A 26,624-nucleotide genomic window follows, 5' to 3' on the forward strand; every position below is an offset into this window, starting at 1 on the left:
GTGGTTCCTAAAATCCTAGACCAGGATATTAGAAGGAACAATGTGTGTAAGAAAAATATTTTTATCTTTACCTCTATGTGGATATTGCATCTAGTGGATTCTTCCCTGTCCCACAGCATCCATCTTTCTTGTCCTGATGTTCCCAGGATTGAAGAAGTTAGTCTGTGGATATCTCCTTTTTTCTAACCATGAAAGAATAAAAAACAATGCATAATATAATTCATTAGCTGTTTTCCCAAGGCCAAGACTGCATGGATCTTTTTACAGAGGATTTGGTAGACTATGTGTTGCTGTGTGTATTTTCTTGTTAGCTTGCTTTTAAATAGCATCCTGGGATGTAGTGATAGTGTTCTGTAAACTCCTTTAAAAAAAACTTTTTATTTTTTAAAAAATGTTGCCACAGTCTAGCACACTCAGAAATACTTTACACACATTTATGATTGCTATTTGTGTGTTAAAAGCTATATAGCTTCTGATTCTGAAGGTTAACTTGAGCTACAGATACTTTGGAAAGCCGAGGCCTTACATTAATTAAAAGAAGCTTTCCCCACTTTATTTCTTGAATGTATGTGTGCATGATTTTTTCCCCAGTTTCTATTTGATGCAATAGAAAAATTTGAGACAAGACTCTTCTTTTTTATTTAATAATTAGTCCCATTAAATTCCATGAGTCTTTCTCCCAGATAAGGGATGATGATGATAATGATGATGATTGATGATGATGATGATGATGATGATGATGATGATAATATTAACATCTATAGTGATCACAAATTTTTCAACCAGTTTGTAAAAGCCATCTTATATGGCATATTTTGATCTTTGGATGAAATATTTGAAGATCTTTCTTTTCATATGTTTAGAGATTATTGAAATAGCCTTGCCATTCTCAATAATATTGCTGTATTTGATTCTAAGAGCCAAACCAAAAAAACCATTCAGTGTAGCTTCTTTTTCCTTTAAAAATAATAGCTGGGGACAAATCATAATTAGGACCATAATAAATTAAGTTCATTCCTCAGTGGTTTGCACCATTATTACACCCCCACACACAGAGGGAGATATATATATGTTGTTGGCACCAATTGCATGATCCTTCCAATGGATTTATAAATAGGGATTTTTTTTCTATTTACCCTGCTCATCCACTATGGTCATATTTCCTGAATTTCTAATGCAATCTCTTGACTAATTAAGTAATGAGAAAGCATTGTAAGTCAAGCTTCATCAGATGTGAAATACTGTCTTGGAAGTAAGTCTTTCAGAAATTAAACATGGAAAGGTTTGCACCATATCAATGCAATCCTATACACATCTACTCAGAAGTAAAGCTTTGTTTAATTCAGTAGATAATTATAGAATTGCAACCTAAAGTCTTTAGATTAGCATTAATATATGAAGTTCTCAAGAACATAAAGAAGATATAAAGGAAATAAAAAGATAATACTGTAATATTTTCTATTGTTTTATTTGGCATATTGCAATGTAGCTTTTAATTTAAAAAATCTTGAACATTCTTATCAGAATTATGCTTTTTTATATTTGCATTAGCAGCAAGAATCACCTTTAAAATTGTCTTGAAGACTGCTGTCTACTGAGGTTGAATTATTGGATACATGCAGGATGTCCTGATTAGTTTATTAACAGAGTACGAAATAAAAAGAGATAGGGCTGAATTTCATGTTTCAGTAGTTCTTTTACATAAAGTCTTCATCACAGAAAATTTGACGGACTGTCATTTGACAAGTGATCAGATTTCAACCATGTCGTACAGCCATAAAAGATCAAAAATAGTATGGAAGACATGAATGAAGAATTCTTTATTTCTCCCCTGCTATAAATCAAGGACCAGGGTGAACATGATGACATGAATAAGTATCATATTTAAAATAATTAGGTCATGTTCCATGCTGTAAGCACTTCTGGAACCCACTTTCAAAGCATGTTGTTAAGGCTGTATCATTCAATTCAACACAGATTTAAACAAATTCATAGTGATTAAACGTTTTAGTGGCTGAGAGCCAAGATGACTGTGGGATGCAATTTCATACTCAAGCATTTGGAAACCTGTTTTGTCAAAGGGATAAGTGAATGGGAATGGATTATTTCATAATTGTACTGAAATATCTGGCATAAACTGTTGCCATATATAGGGCACTGAGATAGATTATCCATATTTTTTACTCAGTGTGTGATTTTCATTGAAGTGTATATAGTGGCATTGAACCAGAACTCTTCACATGGAATTCTTTTTCTGATTAAGAGAAGTTATAAAAAGCAAAATGCTAGTAATCATTGATTCTCCTTTTTCAACCACCTATAGCATTTTAGGAATTGGGAAGAAGCAATAACATTAAGATAGCCAGGCAAAGGTATTTTTTAACAAAAGGGCTTTTGATAAAGAAATAAAATAAGAGACAGAAAACTAAGTGTTGAAATGCAAACATACTTGAAATTGCAGGATCCAATCTAAGCTGGTCCCCAGTACCAGAAGTTTAGTCTTCTGAGCTTTTGGACTTGTGCTGGAACCCATCCTCAGGGAAGTTCTCTTTCACCAGAATGTCACATTAATAAGATCCCCATTCAAGGAATGTTTCATGTCATATTCTCAAGAAGCTTTACCAACTAATTGCATGAAGCAAAAATTAAGTCTATTAAACAGACCAATCAGCTTGCCTACTGTACAGCAATAGCAGTTGCAGAAGAATTGGCTATCCAATTTAGAAAACCAAAGCAAAATCATATTCAATCTCAAAGTAGAAGATCAGACTTGAGACCAAAATAAAGCAAGAAGCAAGTAATTTAAAAAATACCAAGGAGCAAAAATTAAAGAATGCAAGAATCAAACAGATAATAATAAGGACTGGATAGATGGATAAAAATGCCAAATCCAGTCTAAACATCTTGCCAACTATGCAAACAATCATAATGATAAAATCACCATTAGTCAATTGCAATTGCAAAAGGCAGCTTTTCTTGGAAAAGCTTAAATCCTGTGACAATATCTTTAATGCCATCAAACAACTTGGGAAGGACTTGCTAGGTGGATAAAAATGCCAAACCAATCTAAATATCTGGCTGACACTATGACCAACCACAAACAGAATTATTGCAGGCTTTGTGCCAGCTGATGAATCTCTGGATATTGAGATAGGAAAAGTAGATAAAGGCTTGTTCCATTGCCACACAATTATATGTATAGTTTTTAGAACATGTGAAAAGAGTACATTTAATTTCATTTTTTCAAAACTGTAAAACAAACAAGAAAATGACATAGTTGCAGCTGCAACTGTTATTTTACAGCTGTCTTAAATATGTGATTTTAATTTTTTACAAGAGAAAGATTTTATAGTTATATCATCCATCCGTCCGTCCGTCCGTCCGTCCGTCCGTCCGTCTATCTGTCTATCTGTCTATCTGTCTATCTGTCTATCTGTCTATCTATCTATCTATCTATCTATCTATCTATCTATCTATCTATCTATCTATCTATCTATCTATCTATCTATCTATCTATCATCTATCATCTATCATCTATCTGTCTATATATATCTATCACTATCTATATCTCAAGGTAATTTCATGCCTTCTAGGCCTGTAAAAATGTTTTGGAGCAACCAAAGTTACTTCTGTTACTGGACAGATACAAAGCATGTGTAGGAACTGCTGTTCTCAGTATTGTTTCTAAACACTATTTTTGCTTGCAAAATCACCATGTAATTTAATTTTCAAAAATTGAATGAGAAAACCTTGATTTATATGTTAGAATCTCAAGCTGTTTTGAAGTTATCAGATTCTTTTTTTCACACATTATTTGCCAGTTGGATGTAACGTTTTTTTCACAGCCTTGTTTTAATCAGTAAAGTCTATTTTATTTATATAATTCAAAAATAGAAGCATAAATAGAGTTTGAATTGGTACAATGAGCAGCCAAACCTTCTCTCACCAGATGTTTCTTTTCCTATTTCCAGAGGTGTTTGGTCCAAAGTATTCTTCTTTTAAATTGGTGCCCTTAAACTGTATCTGTAGAAGAATTGTTTCAGATCCTTTGGAGACTATTGAGTAAGCAAAGAGTGTGTGTAGGGGTGTTCACTAAAGACTTTCTCCTTGTGTAGGAGCAAGTAGAATCACAGGTAAATATTTAAGATTTGCTCCATATTCAGCATGTAGTAACATAAGTTCTTAACCTTGTCAAAGCAACAGTAGCAAGGACTCTTTTTTCATTCTACATCCGTTTTGGATTGAGTCACTGTTACTTACCATGCTATATTATTATGTATAATAAGTATAATATATGAGGTGAGGTGTTAAAACCTGGCTCTGCCAGTTAGACTGGGGTCCTGACAGGAGCACTCAGTGTGGTGGTGGCTGGTGCTTTAAACTGAGAAGATGCTACCGCCATACTAAACTTGCCTTTTTCCTTCTTATCTCTATATTTAATGGGCAATAAATGAATTTATCTCATTAAAATGGAATTGGTTTTGGTTTCCTTTTAAACAATGTTTTTCAGCTGCATTTTATGAAATGGCGGTGATGCTCAAATGCTTCTCAGGGGTTTTCAATGAGAAGATCAGTTTTGGAAGAGGAATTTTCTGATAATGACTTTTCACTTCTGATTTGCAAAGCATCAAGTACAAAAATGTTCTTAGCCTTCCTGGCCTGGATTGTGCACAATAAGGCCCATTGGGCCAGAGTAGTACTGAGTAATAAGCAAACATTTGGGGGCATAGAGGCCTCTGTGGCCTTCACACTGGGATTTCGTAACAGTCGTGCTGAGGTTCCATAGCCTATATGCATGTGCAAGCAATGTGATGGATGCTGAGGTAGTTAATGGTATTCATTCCTGATTTGTTGCCCCTTTCAGTCATTTCATTAATATTATTTCTTGGTTAAATGGTTTTTTGACGAGAAGTTAGGTACTTATTTTTTCCTATTTATGTGGTAATTTGATGTTGTGGACTTGACTGAGGTGGACTTTTAACTCTTTTCTTCTATTAACCATAGAAGATACAGTCATCTGTAAGGAAATAAATAAGTTTGTTTTGTCTATAGTGAGATTTATTCTTTTGCTAAAATGTGAACATTTAAATGTAAGTTTCTTCACCCAAAGAGTTAACACTTCTTTTTCTTAAACCTGTCCTTTTTCCACCAGCATATTCCCATTCCAAATGTCTTAAATCAAGACCTCTTATTAGCTGTCTCTTATTAGCTGATTTTTCCTCCAGTTTCCGCTAGGGGGGTCTCCCCACCCTAGTTGTATCTCTCAGAAAGCTGCTACTGTACCTCATGTGGGGAATTATTCATTTCTTCCCGAATAGAACAGGCACTCACTTATGTGTCTATAATTGTGCAAAGATCGCCACCGAAAGCTGTTTTTCTTCTTGTTTCATTATAAGCAAGATTTTTGGTAGAAGAAAATTGTCCTCTGGCAATAAAAAATGTTTAATTTGTTGTTATATTTGGTAGCAGCTGTTCCAAAAAGCTTATGTTATTATTACAGATATACTCTGCAACTTAGATATATGCAACATAAATGTGCACTTAGATATACTCCATAAACTTTGAGCTTCCAAATTACCAATTTTTATAATATGTTTGTTTTTATAACAGCCTTTTGGGTAAGCAGGAAGTTGTTTTCATTTTAGAGACAAGAGGATCCAAAATGAAAGATCACAACTTGTTCAAGAAGACTTGCTTCTATCTCTTTTTTTTTAACCAGCAAAAGTTGAGATGTGTTAGAGAGCAAGTAGTTAAAAATCTACAAAACATATGAAAATTCCATTTAAAAATAATGTTTTCTTGTGTAAAGAACGGATAGTTAACAAGTCAGTCCAACCTACCAAAATTAAAGAAAATCTATTTTGTCGTATATTTTATCCTCAACACAATCTTCAACACTAAACTGAAGATGAAACCACAAGATCATTTCCCACAAGAAATGTCTCATACTATTGAATTTACTTCTGTAGGAAGAAAAGTATAGGATTGCATAATTATTCACTATTTGTTATCCATTCTCCCACTGCTGGGTCATTTTTTATTTTAGGATTATTGATTTTCAATAATTTTGTACTGTTATAAATTGTCTATAGTTATGCATGTTAATGAATTGCTCTGGGACTCAGAATGGACTTTAGAATGGATCTAAATTAATCTTCCATAAAATGTTCCATCCTCTTTAGTTCCTTGCTGATTAATCAAAGACATTTACTGCAGTTCTTTTCAGTGCTTCATGGGATTGAATCCATAGCTCAGTTCTCGGCTGCAGAGGCCTTCCAGAAAGGCCTCTGACTATGAAATGCAGGCCAGAGCTCCATTCTCAGCTGCAGAATGAAGCTGCTCCTTCGGCCGCAGAAGAAGTGGGCAGGCAAGGCAAGTGTTGATCCATGGGAGGCCTGGCTGCAATGGAAAGCTCCGCCCCCCACCCCCACTTGATTTTTAGGCGTGTACCTCGCCCCCAAACTGAGGCTTATTTTGGGGATAGAGCGTATATTAGCCCCACCGCCAAAAATCAAGCTAAGGCTTATTTTCAGGGTAGGTCTTACTTTCGGGGAAACATGGTATCTGTGTGAATGGAGGACACAGATCAAGGTTGTGCATGTGGAATGACACAAAATAGGGATGCACTATAATATGGGCAGCTTTTTCCATCTTAGCACTAGCTGTCCATCAGCACAAATATTTAGTGAGAAAGGACAAGGCTTCCAAGTCAGGCATTTTTCAAAGGAATTAACTATTCACTTCATCTATAACAGTGGTTCTCAACCTATGGGTCGCGACCCCATTTGGGGTCGATCGACCATTTCACGGGGGTCGCCAAGCAAGGCTGTCCGCCATTTTTTTTGTCCGCCATTTTTTTGTCCGCCATTTTTTCCCCGTTTCTGGCGGATGCCTTACCTCCCTTGGGCTGGGCCAGCTGGTGGTGGGCCTGCTCCGTCTCTGCCGCTTGCCAGCTATGCCTCGGCTGGCGCAGGGGGTGGAATCACGCATGCGCGACACTCCCGGGCAGGGAAAGTCCTCGACTTACGACCAGTTGGGTAGTCCTCAACTTACGAGTGGTTTAGTCCTCGACTTATGAGTGGTTTAGTCCTCGACTTACGACCGGTTTAGTCTTCGACTTACAACCGGTTGGGGGTCGCAGCATTAAAAAGGTTGAGAACTACTGATCTATAATATAACATCCAGATCCACATGTTGAGTCTTCTTTTTCTTGAGATTTTTTTTTTGTAGGATAAGAACACGTATTAACCAGATATGTATGCAAACATTGTTTGGGTCAGAATACAAGTATAGTTATTTACAGAATCTGGAGAACTTTTCATTAGTCTTTTTTTTAAAAAAAATAACCATTATATTAATTACCTCTTGCATAACATTAGTATTTCCTCTGCATAGAAATATGTTTTTGCATGTTAAACTAAGAAGAGAGGTGTAAACTCAGGCTATTTTATTTAAGTCTTTAATTGAAAAATAAGAAGCAGCTTTTGTGGAAGTAAAAGAATTCACTTTTTATTCTGAGTGTTGTTTAAGTACAACACTTACACCTGGGTGGTCTAAAAAGGACTATAGTACTTCTTTGGCAGGCTTCCTCTTTGTAATTGATTTTGTTCAGAAAGAAAACTTTATTGTTGCTACTTACGCTGCTCACATTCCTCATGGCTTTGTGCTTTTATTTTCTTCTGCTTAACTGGTAAAAATGGATGCTGCTTTGAGTTCTGCTCTTTTGAATTCCCAGATTATTTTTGAAGAAGACTTCCTCTTTCCTTTCTGTATCTGTTTCTGTATCTTAATGCATCTGTTAACCTAACCAGAATAATTTTCTTAACCCTCTCTCTGCTTTATGGTGGATTCTCATTGCTCATGGAACCAAGAGTTATTATTAAAAAAATTCACAAACACATCACTCACTGCCCTAAAATAGAATCCTATTTCAACACCTTCAAAGAAACCCTCACCAAACTGCAGCCTTCCCCAGGAGAAGTGGAGAAAGTGTTGAATGCCAAAGGATTCCTGCAAAAACATGCTGACTAAGCTGGGTGTATCCCAAGAAACGCATTTAGAACTCCCCAGGGAGAAAAGATGCCTGGACATGTATGGTTTAGAGTGGGCTAATGGGAAGCATGGAAAAGATTCTCCCTTTGTTTCTCCACCAGTCCCAAACACCCTTCAGAAATAACAATCTCACCTATCTGATGGGCCTTATGGTAAGATTGCAGACAATATTGTGAAGGGTCTGCTCTGGGACTGCAACTTGTGGATCTAGATCCTCCACAAAAAAATAATGTTTGAAACAAAAAAAACACAACCCCAAAACAAAACAATCTATTCAGGGCATTGCAAATGTGTTGTTTCAAAGACTGGGCAGAGATGGAAAAGGGTAGCCCAAGACAAAAAACAGTCACTCTGTTTTGGATCTCTCAGGTGGGTTGAGGCCTTGACTTCGACTTCTCCTATAGCCCGGACTGAATTGCTCAGTCCAGTGTTTTCACCTCCTTCTCTTTCTTCCTCATCTTCTCACCATATTGATAATTGGAGGGTGACGAATCAAGGATTTGCATGGTTGCAAAAGTTTAGCTTCTTATTTGAACTTTTAAAATATTTTCTTTTATCATTGCATAAGGATGTATACTCCCGAGTAAGCATGTTCAATATTAAGACAACTCCCTTGAGAATAACACTCTGATTTACATTAATTTAAAACATGAGTATTTCCTTTCTTACTTTCCTTAGGAAATCCAGTAGTTGTCAAGCACAACATAGCAGTGGGCATGCGGAATAAATTTTAGCTATGGGTTTTTCAACAGGAATAAATTTTAGTTTTCACTGGGAAGAAATGGTTAGCTATGAATTTTTCTGTGGGGTCCTTTTTTTATATAACCTATCAAGCTCAGAGAGCACCAAGGACCCCCCCCCCCAATTTAACTCTGACCTACATTTTTTTCTAGTATGAATTTTTCACTGGCAATAGTATACAAACATCTGAAGGAGATTCTGAGATGTCTACTAAATAGAGGGGATTAAAATTATTTAGATGCATACAGCTTGAAGTTCCTTTTCTGAAAATATCCTGGCAAGATCTAACAATTTTTTAGATGGAAACTTTGCATGTTGTATGATTAAATCAAGATTAGGGAAGTCTGACTTACTAGCATGTGTTAATAGGTAAATTAATTTGAAAACAGGAACACCTACATATGGGGATTGGAATCAATGAAGTTCCATATATTTGCAGTTATTATGAGCCCTTTGTGCTATCCTGTATGGCTTCATAATCTTTTTCCTAGTTGCTTAGAAACAATTCAAATCCCATCCATACATGAAATTAGTGTTTGATGGGGAGGAGGGGTTGTTGTCCAATGTGCAACTCTTTGTACATTGAACCGCACTTGCTATACAGTTGACTATACAATATATTTACACAGATCCTTTTGGTTTTTACTAACCTGAATATTTTGTATTATCTTTAAACTTGGTCATCTCAGTGCTCAGCCATAAGTTAAAATAACTTCTGATTAAGAAGCCCCAGTCCCAACACAAATCCTTGAAGAATGTCACTTTTCGGCTTTGAAAAAAATATTTAATTTATATATATAATTTATTTCTGTCTATTTTCTGTTTTTAACCAGTTAACAATCCATGACAGGACAAGTTCTCTTTTCCAATTTCTGCTAAGTTTACTCATGAGCATTTGATAAGGAACTTTGAAAATCTACATACACAATCAGTGGAGCCACTGCATGCATTGTCTTCTGCTAAAAGTGTGATCAGGTGGCATAATAAGGGAACTGGAGAGCCATCTGCCCTGGAATACCTCTGCTTCAACTTTCCCTACACTTCTTTTGGGGCTTTCAAACTGGACTCTATTTTAGAGATTAGAAAGGGTTAGTTCCAGAGACAAATACTGGATTTCTTTCTTTTGAATTTGAAGGAAAAATCCTTGAGAAGATAAGTCAGTATTCTGGCATCCAACCTCATAATGAAATCTATGGATTTCAACTGCAAGTAGGTTGATTCACTGTGAAAGTTACTTGGCAGCAAGATGGGCCAGATATGCAATTTAATATATAAATAATAAATAAGAAGTCATCGTGACAGTGTTTTACTTGATGAACTAGCATTTTGCTTGATGAACACTATCATTTTATTTCTGTTTAACCTCTCTCACTGTAATGTTTACTGTTTGAGATGTTTTTATGTCTGCAGGTGTTGAAAGTATCAAATTATAGCATTAAAGTATAATTGAAAAATATTCTCAAAAAATTGTTTGGTATGTTTTTCAATTAGATCAATGAGGAACTTCCATCGAATGGAAGCTATGCTGGGCTATCAGTCCCAGTATCTTCAACCAACATGATTATACAGGCTGTGGATGATAGGAACTATAATCTAAACACATCTGTGGAGTCCCATATCGAATAAGGGCGATCTACATAGTAATGTAGCTAGAAAGGAAGACAAAGAGGTTGAAGAGGTTTTTTTTTTATTCCCATGCTCTTAATTTTCAAAAAAATCACGAAAACATAACTTATAAAACAATATATATACTGCATCCTCCACAACAGCATTATTGAAACATCCAGCGTAACGGTTATCACAGGTGGGGATACACTGGGAAAGAAGTACCTTGTGCATTTATATTATGTTTCTTTGTCATCTACAGGTAATAAGTATCAACAGGAAGAAGCAACAAGTATGTCTGCGAGAAAACTTCATATGTGTTTTGTATGCGTATTAATATTTAAAGAAATTAATCATTTTCATATTTTTAAATTTTTTCCAACAAAAAAAAATCCTTTTAAGTATTATCTACACTTAACACATAACATCTTTTTAAAGATTTCTTGTTTGGGTTTCTTGCTTGTATTGATTTATTTAAATCCAAAACTGGAGAAACAAAGTAATTTAATTCCCCCCCCCCAGGCCCCAAATTTATTTTACCCATTCCTCTCCTTTGTTTAAGAGGCAGTATTTTCTGATGCTCCTTTTCTGTCTTTTCTTTCTTAATATTTCCCCTAGATTCTCTACGAGAATTCTTTCCTTTCTCATTTTTTTAAATTAAAAAAAAATCCTTTAAATAAGGACGGACGATAATTTGATTATCAGGGTAAGACTCTGAAAGGGAGGTGGTGGGGGGGCTGTCTCTATAAAGTTTCTTTTTTGAAGAGAGACTAGAGGGGTTCCGAGCTGCAGTCTTGGTAGAGAATGAGAGGTAGGAAAAGGAACCTTTTCAGCCGCGAACTGCAGTGCTAGGAATGGTAGGATCCCCGACGCTTCCAGCTTGAGAAACAAATCCCATCGAGAGTCACGCATTGGAGAACAACCGCCTATTCAACGGTAAAGCGAAGATAAACATAGCCTCGTAGTAGCGGTTCGCCCTGCTGGTGCCACATTGGCTCGGAGGGTTTCCTTCCGATTGGCACCGACGACGCCTCCCCGTCGAACGATCTCCGCCCCGCCCAGCCCGAAGGGGCGAACCCGGAGCCCCGCCTCCTTTCCTCACCGAAGGGAGCCCCACCCGAAGGGCGCTCGGAGCTAGTCAGCAACGTCACTCTTCTCTCTCTCTCCCCGGTTCCCCTGGATACCCGCCCCCCCCCTCCACCGTTACCGTATCTTCTGGTCGTATAAAGTGGACGCTCGTTTAGAAGGAAAAGTCCTGTGCAAGTTCAAGTAAACACGCATACAAAACCCGCATCATCCAGAGGAGAAAAACAACAACAACAACACAAAACATTGCAACTCATCCCTGTGTTTTAGGTCCGGTCGGGCCCGTCGCTCTCTCTCTCTCTCTCTCTCTCCTCGCCAGCCATGGCTCGTCCGCCCGCCCGCCCGTCCGTCGGTCCGTCCGTCCTCCCCATTCCTCCTCCGGCGTGTTTCCCTGCCCCTGAGCGCAGCCGCGGTCCCTTTCAGGAGGCGGAGGCCGGTCAGCTGTTGTACTGGCAGGCGTTTAGAGTGGAGCCGGGGCTCTGCAGGCTGGCGTAGCCGAAGTTCGAGTGCTGCTTGGACTTCAGCCTCAGGCTGGCCAAGCTGGAGTTGCAAGTGTCCCTGTAGACGCTGTAGGGAGAGCCCGGCGGGCCGTAGGGGCAAGCGGGCGTCGACATGGCCGTGTTGAGGGACGAGCCGCTCAGGTTGTTGAGGCCGGAGTTGGCCACGCCGGGCACGGCCGAGGGGCCCATGGAGGAGGGCATGCTCATGGAGGGCAGCGTGCTGGGCGCCGAGAACATGGACTGGGCCGAAGAGAGCGGGCTCATGGAGTTGAAGAAGGTAAAGCTCTTGGAGGAGAGCGGCGCGGGCGCCAGGCTCTTGGCGTGCCAGTAGTTGGACGGGTAGCCCGGGTAGACGTCCTCGTAGGGCTGCATCAGGCCGCTGAACTGCGGCACGTAGCCGTTCTTGCAAAGGTCCATCTGCTGGTTGCGTTCCCGCTTCCGCCACTTCGCGCGCCGGTTCTTGAACCAGACCTGCGGGGAAGGGGCGGAAAAAAAGACAAAGAGGGGCCCGGAGGCTTGAAACGGCCACCAGCACTGCGCGGAGTCTCTGCTTGCCCCCGCTGGCGAGGGAGACATTAAGAAGGGGCTGCCTGCCTAAAATTAGCACCTGTCTGCCTAGGTTAAAGTGGGGGGGGGGGGGGAAGGCCCACCCATGGTCCACCCTGCTGTCTCTCTAGGTGATACTTAGCAAGCATAGTGAGGATTTCTCCAAGGTGGTCCCTATTAGATAGGTGGCTATCTATTAGACACAACCTGAGGATATCTAAGAAGTCACACTGGAACTCTGAGAAACCCATCATACAATCTGGAGGGCCTGGTTATTTGGGAAGCTAAGCAAGGCTGGTCCTGGTTAGTTCTTGGAAATGGGACCACCACCCGGATACTTCAAGACCACTGCATGGGCTAGACTGGAAAGATGGGAAAAAAAACATCCTAGAAGAAGGCAAAGGCAAATAATTTTGGTGCAGTAATGTTGGTAAGGAAACTATCTGATTCACCAGGAGTGGAGTGGAGGGAGATTTCACCTTTCTCTATGTGATACAAGATTTAAAAAAAACGGTGATTTGCTTGGAAATCATCTGCTGTGGTTGTTGGACATTTTGCTGTGTGATTGTTTTTCTACCCACCTGCCCTGTGTTGCAGTGAATAAAGTTTTGGGTGACCAGAGGTGCATCTTCATAGAGAAGAACTGAGAGCTCTCTTCAAGCTCAGACACCTAAAGCAAACTCATGAACTGGGAATTTCTGTGTTCAAATGGGGCTCTTTCAGGATGCAATGAAGGGTTTCAAAGAAAAACAAGGTTCCAGTGAGCTTGAGATTTGCCTAGGCATTATTGCAAGAAACAGAGAGCAATCCCCCAATCACTTATTAAGAGAGCTGATTAATGATTCCAGCCAGAAATGGCGTCCCCATCATGGCACTGTGGGCTCCAAAGGGCCCACACAGCCTATGGTATGGCCACACTTCCTCTTTAGTTTTTATTATCGTTACTTTAAAAGAAAGAGAAGAAGAGGATGGCAAGAGAATACAGTTGGAAGAGCTGAAGGACCAGGTTGGGGATAGATCAATTGAGAAAATCTGTGTAAGGGGTCACTAAAAATCAATGATCAGATTGACAGCTGACATTTTGCAAAGTAAATTGCCCATCTCCATTATGTCTTAATTTCTAAGAATGCTTCTCCCATCTGTGTACAAAATAAAAATGGTCAGCAGCTGCAGCCCATTTGGAAATGCTGCTTGGGGGGGGAAGACAATCTTTTGTAGGAGGCTTTAAGGAACAGTAAACAAAGACACAGTATTCTTTGCCCCCCCTCAAGAGTCCAAGGGTGCCCACTAGCCCAGGGGCTAGTGATTCCTGATCTACAGACTGATCAGCATGACTCAGAGTGTCCCTGTGGGTTAGTTAAGGAATCTTCTGCTGGATCTTTTCTCAAAGCTTAATACAGCACAATAATTTGGAAGGTAAGGGAACCTAATGGAAAAGTTGTTCAGCATTTTCTTTCTGAAATAAGAGGTGTTGAATAGCCAATCTTTCTTCCTCAACCCTACACAGAGTTGGTTCTGCTAATCTAAGGCAAGGTGGCATCTTTGTTCTCATGAGCTAAGTTAAGACCTGGAACTGAAAATACATTCTGGGGTTCAGCCACTTGAAATTTAAATTAAATTTGGTGCGTAAAGCTTACCTGGTAACTTGTGTTGATATGTTATATTAGCTTAAAAATTTTACCTATAGAGATGGGGACTTAAAGGATAGGTGGACTGCTATAAACATGAGGGACCGTTTGTTACATTGATTTTGTATTCTGTTGCACCATTCTTTGTGTCTAAATTTCTACTATCTCTTCAGCCAATTCACCCCTCTGATGTTTTGAGCTTTCTCCTAAAAGGTTCTGTAGCAACAAGGAATGGTTGAGAAAATTTCTCACCACCTCTGATCAATTTATTTATTACTGGATTTCTTAAAATCCAAATTTTATTCTTTCTGGAACAGCTATTTTATGTATGTATGTATGTATGTATGTATGTATGTATGTATGTATGTATGTATGTATGTATGTATGTATGTATTTCCCACCTTTATTATTTTTATGAATAATGCAAGATGGCAAATATATCCAAAGTACCTTCCTTTTATTTTCCCCACAAAAACCACCCTGTGAGATGGATTGGCCTGGGAGAGCTATAAGCAAAACTCTGATTGCAATCAGATCAAAGCTATCAAAGTATAATAAAAATGCATTAACATATTCATTACTCAACACATCAAATAGGCACATTAATTAATATTTCAATCTGCTTTTGGGGAGTCAATAGGAAAAAGGTACCACCCTTCCTACCTCTTTTCAGCCTAATCCTATGCAACATTCTTTATTGTAAGCTACCAGAAATCTGCACTTTTGCTCTAGTAAGAAAAGACTGCAAATCATTCTAATGGCTTATTTGGGTTATTTGCTGCTATCACAGCTTATAAATGCCTGGTCCTGTGTGATTAAAAAGGATAGATTTTAATATTGATATTAATAAGAATTAATACTTTAAGAGGATAGTCTTTAAAGTGGGGATACGATTGGTGCCCTGCAAATGTTCCAGTCTTCAATTGGTCAATCCTAGCCACCATGAAAAGCAACTCCCCATGAAAGAAATTCTCCCCTTAAAGAAAGTCCCTGTCTTTAGCAGGCTGTCCTGGGAAAAGACATCTCATTTAATGTTTTCAATAGCTGCCCTTTATCTCCAAAGCATTTGCCCCCTATAGCATTTAGTTAGAAATCAGGGGTAGTCAACCTTGGCTCTTTTATGACTCGTGGACTTCAATTCCCAGAACTCCTGAACCAGCTAAGCTGGCTCAGGAATTCTGGGAATTGAAGTCCACGAGTCATAAAAGAGCCAAGGTTGACTACCCCTGAGTTAGATGGATAGCTGGCATTTCTCTCTGGAGATGGCCTTTCCATTTTGCGATTGGGGCCTTGAGAAATCCCCGTTTACAGATTGCTGCCTTGACTTGGCATCTCCTTTGCTTCCTTTTCAAGATCTCTGGATTTCATTTACTTGTTTCGCTTCCATTAACCACTTTCTGGCCAAACCTCTTTCCCAAACTTCTGCTCTCAGACTAATCCTGGTGGCTTTATCCAACTCAAAACAAACAAATGAACAAAAATTCCTTATTTCTGGAAATTAGACACAGCCAGCCAGTCCTATGCATCTTTTGCCTTTCATTAAAAGCAGCATCTGCCTTTACACTGAATGTTCAGTATTTACAGTTCTGCTGCTAGAAAAGAGAATCAGTATAGATGCCCTGGGGTCTGAGGAGAGAAGCTGATGCAATCTTTGGAAAAGTAATCTTTTAGGAAAAACTTTCAATTTGTTTTCATGAAAAATCCAGGGATTCAAAAGCACTGGAAAAATACAGCCACGTGATTCCAGGGGGAAATATGGCCAGTGGAACTGCCTGCCTTACTGGTAAGATTAGGATTTTGATAGGAGTTGGCTGCCAACTAAGGCAAGCAGGTGGAAAAAGCTTTTGTTAGGAGCAAAAACCAGCCAAACTGGGAATCTAACCCCTTTGTGGGAACGCTTTTTTTTTTTTTACTAAAGGCACTCTCAAAAACAAAGCAGTGGCCCTGTAATTCTGGAGGGACTCTATTGAATTATGTCCCATTCTCAGAAACTGCCTGGACAAGTCTCTGCAGTTTCTTTGGCAAACTTTTTCAGAAGTAGTTTGCCCTCGCCTCCTTCCTAGGGCTGAGAGAAAGCCAAAAAATGACCCAGTTGGCTTTCTGCCTAAGGCAGGAATAGAAGTCATGGTCATTCAGTCTCTGGTCTGATGCCTTAACCACACCACCAAATTGGCTCTCACAAACAGAGCAAGGGCTACTTAATTGGCTGTGTAATTCCTAAGGTCAGGCTCTGCTCACAGGATTGTGGATGCCTATTCTGTCCCCCGTTTTAGAAAGTTGTTTGCAGATCAAACTGCTTGCTAGTCTGGGGGAAGGCTTAACCAAATGAAAACAAAACTGCAAGTTTCAACAAGAAAGAGCAAAAGGAGGAGTTGGGGAGGAAGAATTAACTGAAACTCCTCAAGAAAAACCGTGGAAAAAGCCGAAAAGCAGCCTGTAATTCACTTCTCAGAAAGCATTTCCAGACAGGGATTTCCTAAAACCGAAGCTAAACATTTTAATGCTGCCTCTAGATATTTTCAAAGAAAGTCCTCTTAGCAAATTTGACTGAATTAAAGTTTCAGAAAAATACAACTACAGAAGAGTTTGAGCTAAGATTTGGAAGGAAATGGAGTAATTATTGATTTCTCCCTACTTTAAACAGTGGGGAGGGGGGCTGAAGGAGGGGATGTAGACTATTGAATTGAACCTCTTGATGGAGGAATCAAAATTAAAGCATCTCAACCAGATGGCTGTCTACCCCCTACTTGAAGATATCCAACATTCTACTTTAATTTGGAAGCAATCCTTCCCTACTGAAGCCAAGTCCGGCCTCCACGTTAAATGATTAGGGTCAATAACTTTGTATGAAGTGCTCCTTCCTTACAGGGCAAACTCATTAAGTACCATGACATTTCAGCCAAAAAAACAAAATACAGCCCTATTGATCACAGCAGGATTTTAACCCTGTAGCAATTAATAAGATCATATGCTGAATAATTTGGGGATGAACAGAATGGGCCAAATGGCATCAACTGTATTTTATTATATAAGCTTTTGGCTGGATTGTGCCAAAATTAACCAAAAATGTGCATTACTGCAGTCTTTGGGGAAGTGTATCTCTATAGATATACGCAGAATGGGATTTTTTCATTGATTTAAGGGGTAAATGTGATTAGAAGTGTGTTTTTAATTTTTCTAACTTTTACTAAAAAATGCCACGTTTCTTTAAGCATACTAAGTCCCCCCCATCTTTTATCACAAAAGCACTTTGCCATGCAATTTTCAAAATGCTTCATTAAGGGGCAGCCCCAAGGCTTTTTTAAAAAGAGGAATTTCTCTCTCCTGCCCTCCCCCAATGTTGAGTGTAAGCTCATCAGAATAAGTATAGTTCAGGCTTTGAAACAATCGGATGGTTTACTATTTTTCCTTTAAGGCGGCATAACTAATCAGCTGAAATATAATGCTAAGCTTAGCATTTTAGATTTCTCTGCTGACTTCAAGGTACAGAGAATAGGGCAGAAAAGAAAACACATAGAATAGAGCAAAGGGGATGGAAGAACTGCTTGGATAAGTCTTCTGCCCTCAAAGTTTCAGGAAAGTCCTGGGCAGACTCTAATTTCTATCCAATTTCCTCCCAGTAAGCAGCTGCAGGATTGGAAGCCAAGATTGGCTTTTTCTCAAGGAGAAAAACTTCATGGAACTCGGTGGAACTTAATTTTGGTTTGAAAGACACAGGAATGGGCTACGGTTCTAATTTGCAGGGGACACTAATGAGGAACCTCTTGATTTTCCTACAGCCTGCTGCCTAAAGCCACTTAAGTCTGTGCTTTTCTGCTAGTATTTGGGGGAGGGGGAGTTGGTGAGGCCTTCTTGGCAAAGATAAATTTCTGTATATTATAAAAAAGCTAAAATAACTCCAGGCTGATCGTGGATAACACTTCAGTAGATCATTTTTCCTATGGGCCCCAATAAATTACAGGGAATCCTCAATAACTTTTTACCTCTGGAATATTGTTATATCCTTATGGTGATCTCCATTTAGAACCTATTAAATCAAGAACTACTGCATTCATCAACTCAATAGAAATTAAATACACTCACACCTTCAGCAGCTGTAGGATTCATTTGCTCTCCTGAAAGCATAAAGCAAACTATGAAGTTGAGGGAGGGAGACCCAAAACCAATAAACCAAGAATCCAGCTTACAAAACAAGCAAAGAGAATGACTAATAAAGTGTCAATCCTGTTTGTCTTGCAGGTTATTTCTGACACTGGATCCCTTGAAACAAACTTAAGCAATTCCTGCCATTGAAGGCAGGAAATCCCTGACAATCAGCTCAGCAGCCCTGTCTATCTAGAAACCCTTAGCTGATTCTGGAATCTCAAGTAATCCCATCTGCTGGTGAATTTAATCTGTCTCTTGTCCATGATTTGGAGGGTCTATTGATTTTAACAAAAACTATTACCCAACAATTGTTCATATGCAAGTATATATCACTCCATTGCATTGCAGTAATGTATCCTTGTATAATCTCAGCTTGACATGAATTGAGGGGCACAACAATTTATATATATACTAACTGGCTGTTAGTATTAAAATGACCAGTGTGTCTTTGTTAAGAGTAGCTAAATATCATTCCAAATACCTGTCTCTCCTCTCTCCCCAAATAGTTTTATTTAATTACTCTTTCCTGGTTATTTTTAAACACTTGGTGCAGTTCTTACACTTGTACAGTTCTCTAAAAACAACACACCTAAAATCTTTCAATTCACTATGATTTACTTCCATTACTGGGCACAATTCTGCCCAAATTCTGGGTTTTATGTCCATCACAGACACAGTAAACTGGTTTGCTTTATTGCGGTTTATTGTATTATTCACAGTTGGATGCATCTGCACAACTACAATACAAATCAGAATGATTAGATGCGCACAAAACATTACATTTCAAATACAGTTTAGCTGAGCTGAATCCTGCTTGTACCTGTGTGACCAGTTTTCCCATGATTGTAATTGAATTTGGCCATTCCTGCCTTTACTGTGTATGCTGTTAAAAGGCACACTGACACTGCTACTCTGTAGTGTAAAAGTCTCATTAAATATGGGGTTACTCAGTGTCACCATGAATAAAATAGCAACTTAACTTGCTCACTGAATTTTTTATCCTTCCAGAACTAGGTACAGTTCCTTGAAATTAAGCCCTATTGACCTCACAGGACATTTGCTTATGACTGGCTGGATACATGCCCAGTTGTGTGTGTGTGTGTGTGTGTGAATGAGAGAGAGAGAGCAAAGCCTCTGTGAAATCATCCCCAATACCCGCATTTGTTTTATAGCTACACTATTGGCCTTGTCTGGGATTCAAAGCTTAAAGCCAACATCTGCTATTATAACTCCATCTAGGGATCAACCCGTGAGTCATGGTGGGAATTTTGGGGTTCTTTTTCAGTTCTTATCAACCATTTTCATGTAACCTGGACCTTTAACCTCATGCTCACATATAGCTGCTCCCAATCTTTTCCTATTCGGGCTTCTCCTGAAATTTCCCATTTATAGTCAGAGCCAATAGAAAGCTATAGAAAGCAGGGGGGAAAAACACTGGGATTTCTGAAGCTTTCTTATTCGTTTCCACAAGGAGGAAATGGGATCAAAATAATTTCCTCTTCACCCGGCTTTTCAGAAAAAAAACCTGTTGTTTTTACAGATCCCCCCTTCCTATGAAAAGGAGTGCACTCACAAAGCCCATCTACCCAGAGGCTTGTGTTCTCTCTCTCCCGCCCCCCCCAGAAGATGAACTAGAATTGCTGTTGTTATTAAATGGCTGCAGTTACAATCAACCCAGAGAAAACAATAAATCTCGGGTGACTTTTGTCTATTTTGGGCAACTCCTGTTTTTCCCAGGCTATCAAATAAATAAATGAATAAATAAGTGGAAAGGTTTGTGACTCTTGTTAGCATTTTCTTAGCAAGGCTATTACTTGAAGATACAGTAGAGGGAAGGCTGGAGAGGTTGCATTTCAAGCCATTTGAAGAAGCATCTTTTCCCATCAGAAATTTCGATTAAGGTTGCCATTCAAGATCTGCTCATCTCCTGGCTTTTGAAAACTGCTGGGGTTGGGATCTAGAGGCATTCTCCCGAGAAAACGTAAGCCCGGCTTGGATCCTCCGCTCAGTTCTGCGGAAGGTCCGCTTTGAAAGGGCGGGGAAATTTCACTCGGGACCGACCCGCCACGGAATTGCGCAGTCGAGATTTAAGAGCACGCGCTGGGCGCCCCTTCCTTTGATTTTTGGGAGTCTCGTTTAATGAGAGTCCAGAGAGTTGAACCCAACAAATAATTAAGGATCCAACCACTAATCGAGAAATAATCCTATTTAGAAGAGACAAAGCGAAATCAAGGAGATTTAGCTGTGCGGACAGGCACCTCGGCACACTGATTTCAGCTGCCCGCCTCTAAGCAGAGCTTAAAGCTGGATTTAATTCGCTGTTTTGGGGTTTTGTTTTGTTTTGAATAGCTCCCAGCTTTGCACCCTGTTCTCTATATATTTATGTACTGGAAAGCAATGGGGAGGCACCGGTAATCCTCGAGCTTACTTCAAAGTACGTGGGTTCAGAGTCACACTTTGGACAGCCTGGTTCGTAAGCAAACCTCCATGAGATGGGTTCTTCGAGAAAAAAAAAATGCGGGGAGAGGAGACGCCCGAATTTAAGCAGCAACCCCATAGGCTCTTGCTTGCGCCCCAATCGAGGCCTGATCGTATTGGAGCCCTTATGCATGTTGCTCGACCCCCAAGGGGCATTCCTCTTTACAATTTACTCGCACAATTGTCGGCCTTATTTGTTCCGGGGGCTTTTCCTGACCTGAGAACCCGAAGACGTTGCAGATCCGGGGTATGCAAAGCGAGGGAGAAGATACACGGCCCGCGCTTTCCCTAACGGGGCCTTCATCAGGCCTGGCCTCCCTTTACGACACGGCGCGGCGGTTCTTAGCCGCTTTGCTGCGCCGAGAGGGCTGCGGTGCCGGGTCGTCTTGTGCTCGCGCCTGCAAAGAGCGATTCTGCGGGCCGCCCGCCGCCCTCCCGCGCGGAGAGCTCGCCCGAACCTGCTCCGCCCGGAGGGAAACGCCTGCAAGTAAGGCCCGGGGCTTTTTGGCTCCCACCAGCCGACCCAGCTTATTCGTGGGGGGTTACCCAGTGGAACGGGATGGGCTCTCTTCCAGGCCAGGCCCGCTCAAAAACAGCCCGCACCCCGGGAAAGGGCTAAGGACTGCGGCGGAGTAAGCTCTAACTGCGGCGGAGTAAGCTCTAAGTAGTGACCTTTGCGTTATCTGCAGACATTGGGGCAAGGGGGAGGGGGGGGGGGAGAGAGAAAGCTCTGGAGAGGCGACCGCGGAGGTGGCTCACCCTGACTCGGGGCTCCGTGAGGTTGGTCCACACCGCGATCTCCTCCCTCATGCTCATGTCCGGGTAGCGGTTCCTCTGGAAAGTGGCCTCCAGTTCCTGCAGTTGCTGGCTAGTAAAGTGAGTCCTTTGGCGCCTCTGCTTCTTTTTCTTCGCCGGGTCGTCTGCGCTCCCTTCCTCGCTTTTCTGCACGCCGCTTGGCTCCTTTTCTAGAAAGGAAAGGGCCGAGGAGAGCGAGATCACAATAAGGATCGGTTGGGGTGCGATTAATGGTATTATTAGGAAGAAAAATCAAAGGGCTTCCGCTGGGCCTCTTAACCCAAGACAGCGCAAAGCCACCCCTGTCCCTGCAAACAAGCTGACCAATACGAAAAGTCTGAATTACCGTTCTGTAACCCGAATCTTTCGTAAATTATACACCATTTCGCAGCAGCGAGAAGGTTTGGATTGGAACCAGCTCCTCCGTTTCAAAAAGTCTGGAGAACGGGGGTTTGTCCTTACAGAAACAAGGGCCAGAGATGATCTGGAGCTGGGATCTAACTGTGCTGTTCTGCACAGAAGACTCAGAAAGCTAAAAAATAAGCTATTAGAGGGGAAAATACTTTTTAAAAATATGGTATCTGTAGTAGAAAAATTTGGATGATTTAAAATTTCGTTTACAAATCAGAATGTCCGTTCTCTCAAAAAGTAAGTAATTCACAGCTCATTTTGCAATCAATTTTGCATTTTTCTATTATGCTGAGTACTTAAGCTTTCGAAGGTTACAATATATACTTCTCCCAGGGTGCCATAACTACTTAGAGAACAATCTTTTTTCTCTCTCTTAAACCCAAGGAGTGGGAAGAAAGGAGAGGAATAGTTTATACCTAGGGAATTTGGAATTTTTACTTTCAGAACAAGTTTTCAGGATCCCTTTTTATATTTAATTAAAATGACATAACATTAAGAAAACTTTTTTTGCTTAAACTATTGAGATAAGGATATTTTACAAATTTGGATTGATCTCCATTCAAAAATACGAAAATTGCGTTCACAAAAAAAGCATAAAATGTGTTTGTACAGTAATGGCTAAAGTGTGTACAAGTGTGAAGGGACACACCAATTGGCATGACCCTGCCTTCGATCTAATGGTTCAGGTAAATGGGAGAGGGAAGAAATCGGGACTCAGTCAATTCCCGGAGATTTATAGGATTCACTGCAAGAAATGTGAGGGTGCTCCTATTTTTAAAACACCTGGCAGTTTCCAGATACAAATAATTCACATTGGTTCCCAGCATATACCCACTCAGATTAAATTGACTGAAGGTTCCTCCCACTGTGCTTTGGAGGGGATGAGATATAGAGATAGTTAAGAATATTGATGCAATTTCTTATTTGTGGAACTGAAGTGAATTTTTAGAGAACATAAGGGTATTCTTCTGATATACTCTTCTGACAGTCAGTTTGATATAGTGGTTAAAGGCATAAGACTGGAAACCAGGAAATGGTGAGTTCTAGTCTTATCTTGGGCATGAAGCCAGCTGGGTGACCTTGGGTCAATTAATCCCTCTCAGTCCTAGGGAGGAGGCCATGGAAAACCATTTTCCAAGTCTTGCCAAGAAACTGCAGGGACCTGCCCAGCCAGTCAACAGGAGTCAACACACATACACACCACACACAAAAGGATATCCTACCATCTAAGGCCTAGAGATCCATCCCTACTGAAGAAAGTGTAGCTGAATTCAGTGGAGCCCACTATCTCTGAAAAGACTTGCTATTCAATTAAACACTTCCACAATTCAGCTAAATATCTCTTAATGCTAATTCTTTTATAACTAAATTATATTCAATCTGGCCAACTTGCAGCCTATAAATTCTAGTAATTTTAATGGGACTTGGTGTGCTTCCTGAGTTGAATTAAGGGAGAGTCTTCTCAGACCAAGTATTTCTAATTAAATTGCTTGTGCAACAGTCACCCAAGTACCAGTAGTTCAGGCTGCAGTGTGATGGAGAGATTTTTTTATATGGAAGCAATAGTCTATAGGTGTTGCCTCCAAGGCTAAGCTAACACTTAAAGAGGATTGATAGGATTATTCATCTTAAAATGATTCTAGATATGTAATCAATTTCTAAATTGGTATGTATTTCAAAAGAATATTGAAAACTTGCTTATGTGTGTCCATTTGCAGTTTGAATATATTGTAATTAGAACTACACAGAAGATTCTGGGGAGGGATCAGCAGTTGACCTGGCTAATAATCCCTTGATTTCTTTAATAGCCTGCTTAAAATAAAACGCATGATTCAGATTAAAGTGTGTAGTAAAGGAATTGTGGGTCTCTGCCATGCATTTCTGGAAAGTGAGAGGGATTTTTTAGAGAGCATTATCTTTTTCTCCCTCCCTCTCCAGGTATTTAAGAAAGTCACCTTATTATCATATGCATCTACTATATTTATATACTTAAACAGACCTACACCCTCTCACATTAATATTTATGCATCCTTTTTATATTGAAAAGTCAAACTCTAGACATGACCCATCCAAAAATAAGCCCTTTATGTTCCCCTGATTTCAGTGGATTACAAAAGTGCTTTGCCTTCCTTATTGAAAAGAGCGAGGAGCTCAATGGCTTAATTTTGGCAAGATCAGATGCCACATAAAAATGCAGAAATTATTTATGCCTCTTGAAAGAAAGAAAAGTGGACAAGGAACACGTGCAGGCACCGGCAAGATTAAACTCATATTGATCTCTGTACAGCAAGCTGCTGCTTGAAAAAAAATAATCTCATAAAGGTATTAGGTAGCTTCATGGTATGAATCAACTTGGGAGGTTTTTCTGTACACTGAAAACCTAAATACATGCGGCTACAATCTCCCTCCTTTTGAAGGCCTGGATTTGATACTCTTTCCAGAGGACTCTGATCAGAGACGTGTTGGTGCCCAGGTAGCAGCCCCCAAAAGACACCTAGTTCAGGAGAACCCCCCAAAGCAGCTTTCTTTCAATACAGCTCAGATAGGACAGCTACTCTTGGTAGGGAACAGTTCCCAAAGCCTGCAAGGCCTTGATGCTGCCTAAAAAAACTGTGTTCCTGTTCAAGCTAGGCCCCTTCTCCTTTTTACCCACCAGGGCCTGACCTAGGCCTGGTACAACCCCCACAAACCTTTTTTCCTAGCAAGGCTATCGAAAAGGGGGGATCAGCTTGGTACCGGGTTGGTGATGTAGGCTTTTCTTAAGGCTGGACCTCAGGGAGGGTTGTGGGGAGACTGAGGGCAAGGCCCCAAGTGACCTTATGTCCCCATCAGTTCTCAAGGTGGGCAATGAACATTAAACCTCCTCTGCCAATGTGGTCTCCCTCCACTCCTGCTCCTCTGAAAAGCTGCCCTCCCTCGGGCCTCAGCACAGCTCCAGAACTATCACTCATGCCAGCTTGATGGCCTTTGCGCTGTTTTCCACGGACAAGAAATGAAAACTAAGCTCTGGTGGGCCTAAGCAGGGAAGGTGCTGCTTGCTGGAGCCCTTTGCACCATTAGGAGCTAGAGCTTGGCACAACCATAAGGGACCTCAACTTACACATCACAAGGACCCTCAGCTGTGGTGCTCCTGCCTTTTGCAAACCACTCTCGGAATAGCTGCTTAAAAAAATAATAAATATGATGACTTGACTTGGTGAGAAGGCCCTGAGTTTTCGCTGGGCCGCTTCTACTAGTGTTCCCTCACTTATCGATGGGTTTGTTAAGAAGCCTAAAATGTATTTCTGAGACAATCTAGGGGCAAAGGTGTTGTTATTTCAGAGCAATTTGACTTGCCTTATTATTGTTCAAATTCCCAGGCTCCTGTTTAATCTGATCCCTTATATTAAATATTACCGGTGGCTCCCTATTATATTTTTCCTACTTGGTGTTACTAAAATGCATAGTGTATCTTGGGACTGGGTCTCTTCGCCCTTTCTTCCCTTGCTTGGGGAAATTTTTTCTGCCACTGAATATGTAAACTTTACAGAGGGGCTGGTCCCAGAGTAGCACAAGCTTAAATTCAGCAATAAGTAGTGGGAGTGACTAGAAGGACTGCACTGCATCTTAAATTTATTTCAGTTTTGGTGAATTCAGCCAGATTTACTCAGATACGCCATTAATTTCTGCAAGATCAGATGTCACATTAAAATGCAGAAATTATTTGGAGTTTGAGAATTAGATTCTACTCTTGTGCGTGCCTACTAATTTGACTACGAATTTGACGTTAAATCTTTTCCCAAAGAAATATCCTACTATTTCCTCCTCCCCCTCCCAACACCTTTCTAGACTCTGAGCTGTTTCAACGGTTTCTTCGGTGTTTTAGGTTGCTGGGATTTTAGAATTGCTGGGAATGGAGAAGCCTGAAGGATTCTCTCTGGGGTTACGGAGGCCTGTCATCGAGGCGTTGCTCTTACTCATTTCCAGGGAGTTAACTTTCCCAAGATTTGATCCGCGGGACACCCAGGGGAACTTTCTCAAGCAAGGAGCGCTGCTGTGCACTTGCATTTCGGGACGGGGGGGGCATTTTGCAACCCCTCCCTTGCCCTGCGATCGAAGAGAACCGCTTCTTCAGAGCAAAGGCTTTTTCCACGGATGTATGGAAGAGTTGCCAACGTTGGACAGCATAACTAGCGTTATTTTGGGCTTGTCGATTTACGCCCCTTCACCTGCAAATAGGGCCGACTAAAGACAGAGGGAAGCTGCCGCCGGTTAGGGTTGCCAGGTCTGCTTCCAAAAAATAGTGGACAAGCGGGGGGGGGGGCGGTTAAGTAGTAAAAAAAGTAGACTGTACAGCTTTAGATTACGTACCATTTCATCATAAAGCTTTTGAATAAAAAAAATGTCCACTATTTTGTGAAAAAAAATAGTGAACATAATGTGAAAAAAGTGGACGGTCCGCTCAAATAGTGGACACCTGGCAACCCTACCGCCGGTGCCCTTTGAGGCAACCCTCTCCTAAAAAAAAATAAAAAAAAAATGCCTCTCCTCTACAAAGACACCTCGGAGTAAAAGCAACGCCGGGCTGAATAAGACGTCTGCTCTTTCCCTCGCCAGGGCCTGAAATTTTCCTTCCTTCCTTTCTTCTCTACCTCTT

The 26,624-nt window shown here is 40.6% G+C and overlaps 1 protein-coding gene across 1 annotated transcript in view; it reads right to left on the reverse strand.

Moving 5' to 3' along the window:
- Positions 1-11,921: 11,921 nt before the first annotated feature.
- The window catches only part of PITX1 (paired like homeodomain 1), a 93,603-nt gene continuing 78,900 nt past the window's right edge, over positions 11,922-26,624 (reverse strand). Inside the window, exons 2-3 of the mRNA XM_015814928.1 lie at positions 21,542-21,747; positions 11,922-12,455 (exon numbers count right to left, since the gene is read on the reverse strand). Of these exons, the coding sequence (XP_015670414.1) occupies positions 11,922-12,455; positions 21,542-21,747 (740 nt within the window). The remainder of the gene's footprint in view (positions 12,456-21,541; positions 21,748-26,624) is intronic.

The sequence above is a fragment of the Protobothrops mucrosquamatus genome, unplaced genomic scaffold, assembly GCF_001527695.2.
Source record: "Protobothrops mucrosquamatus isolate PMUCROS unplaced genomic scaffold, P.Mucros_1.0 scaffold296, whole genome shotgun sequence".
NCBI classification, from domain to species: Eukaryota; Metazoa; Chordata; class Lepidosauria; order Squamata; family Viperidae; genus Protobothrops; species Protobothrops mucrosquamatus.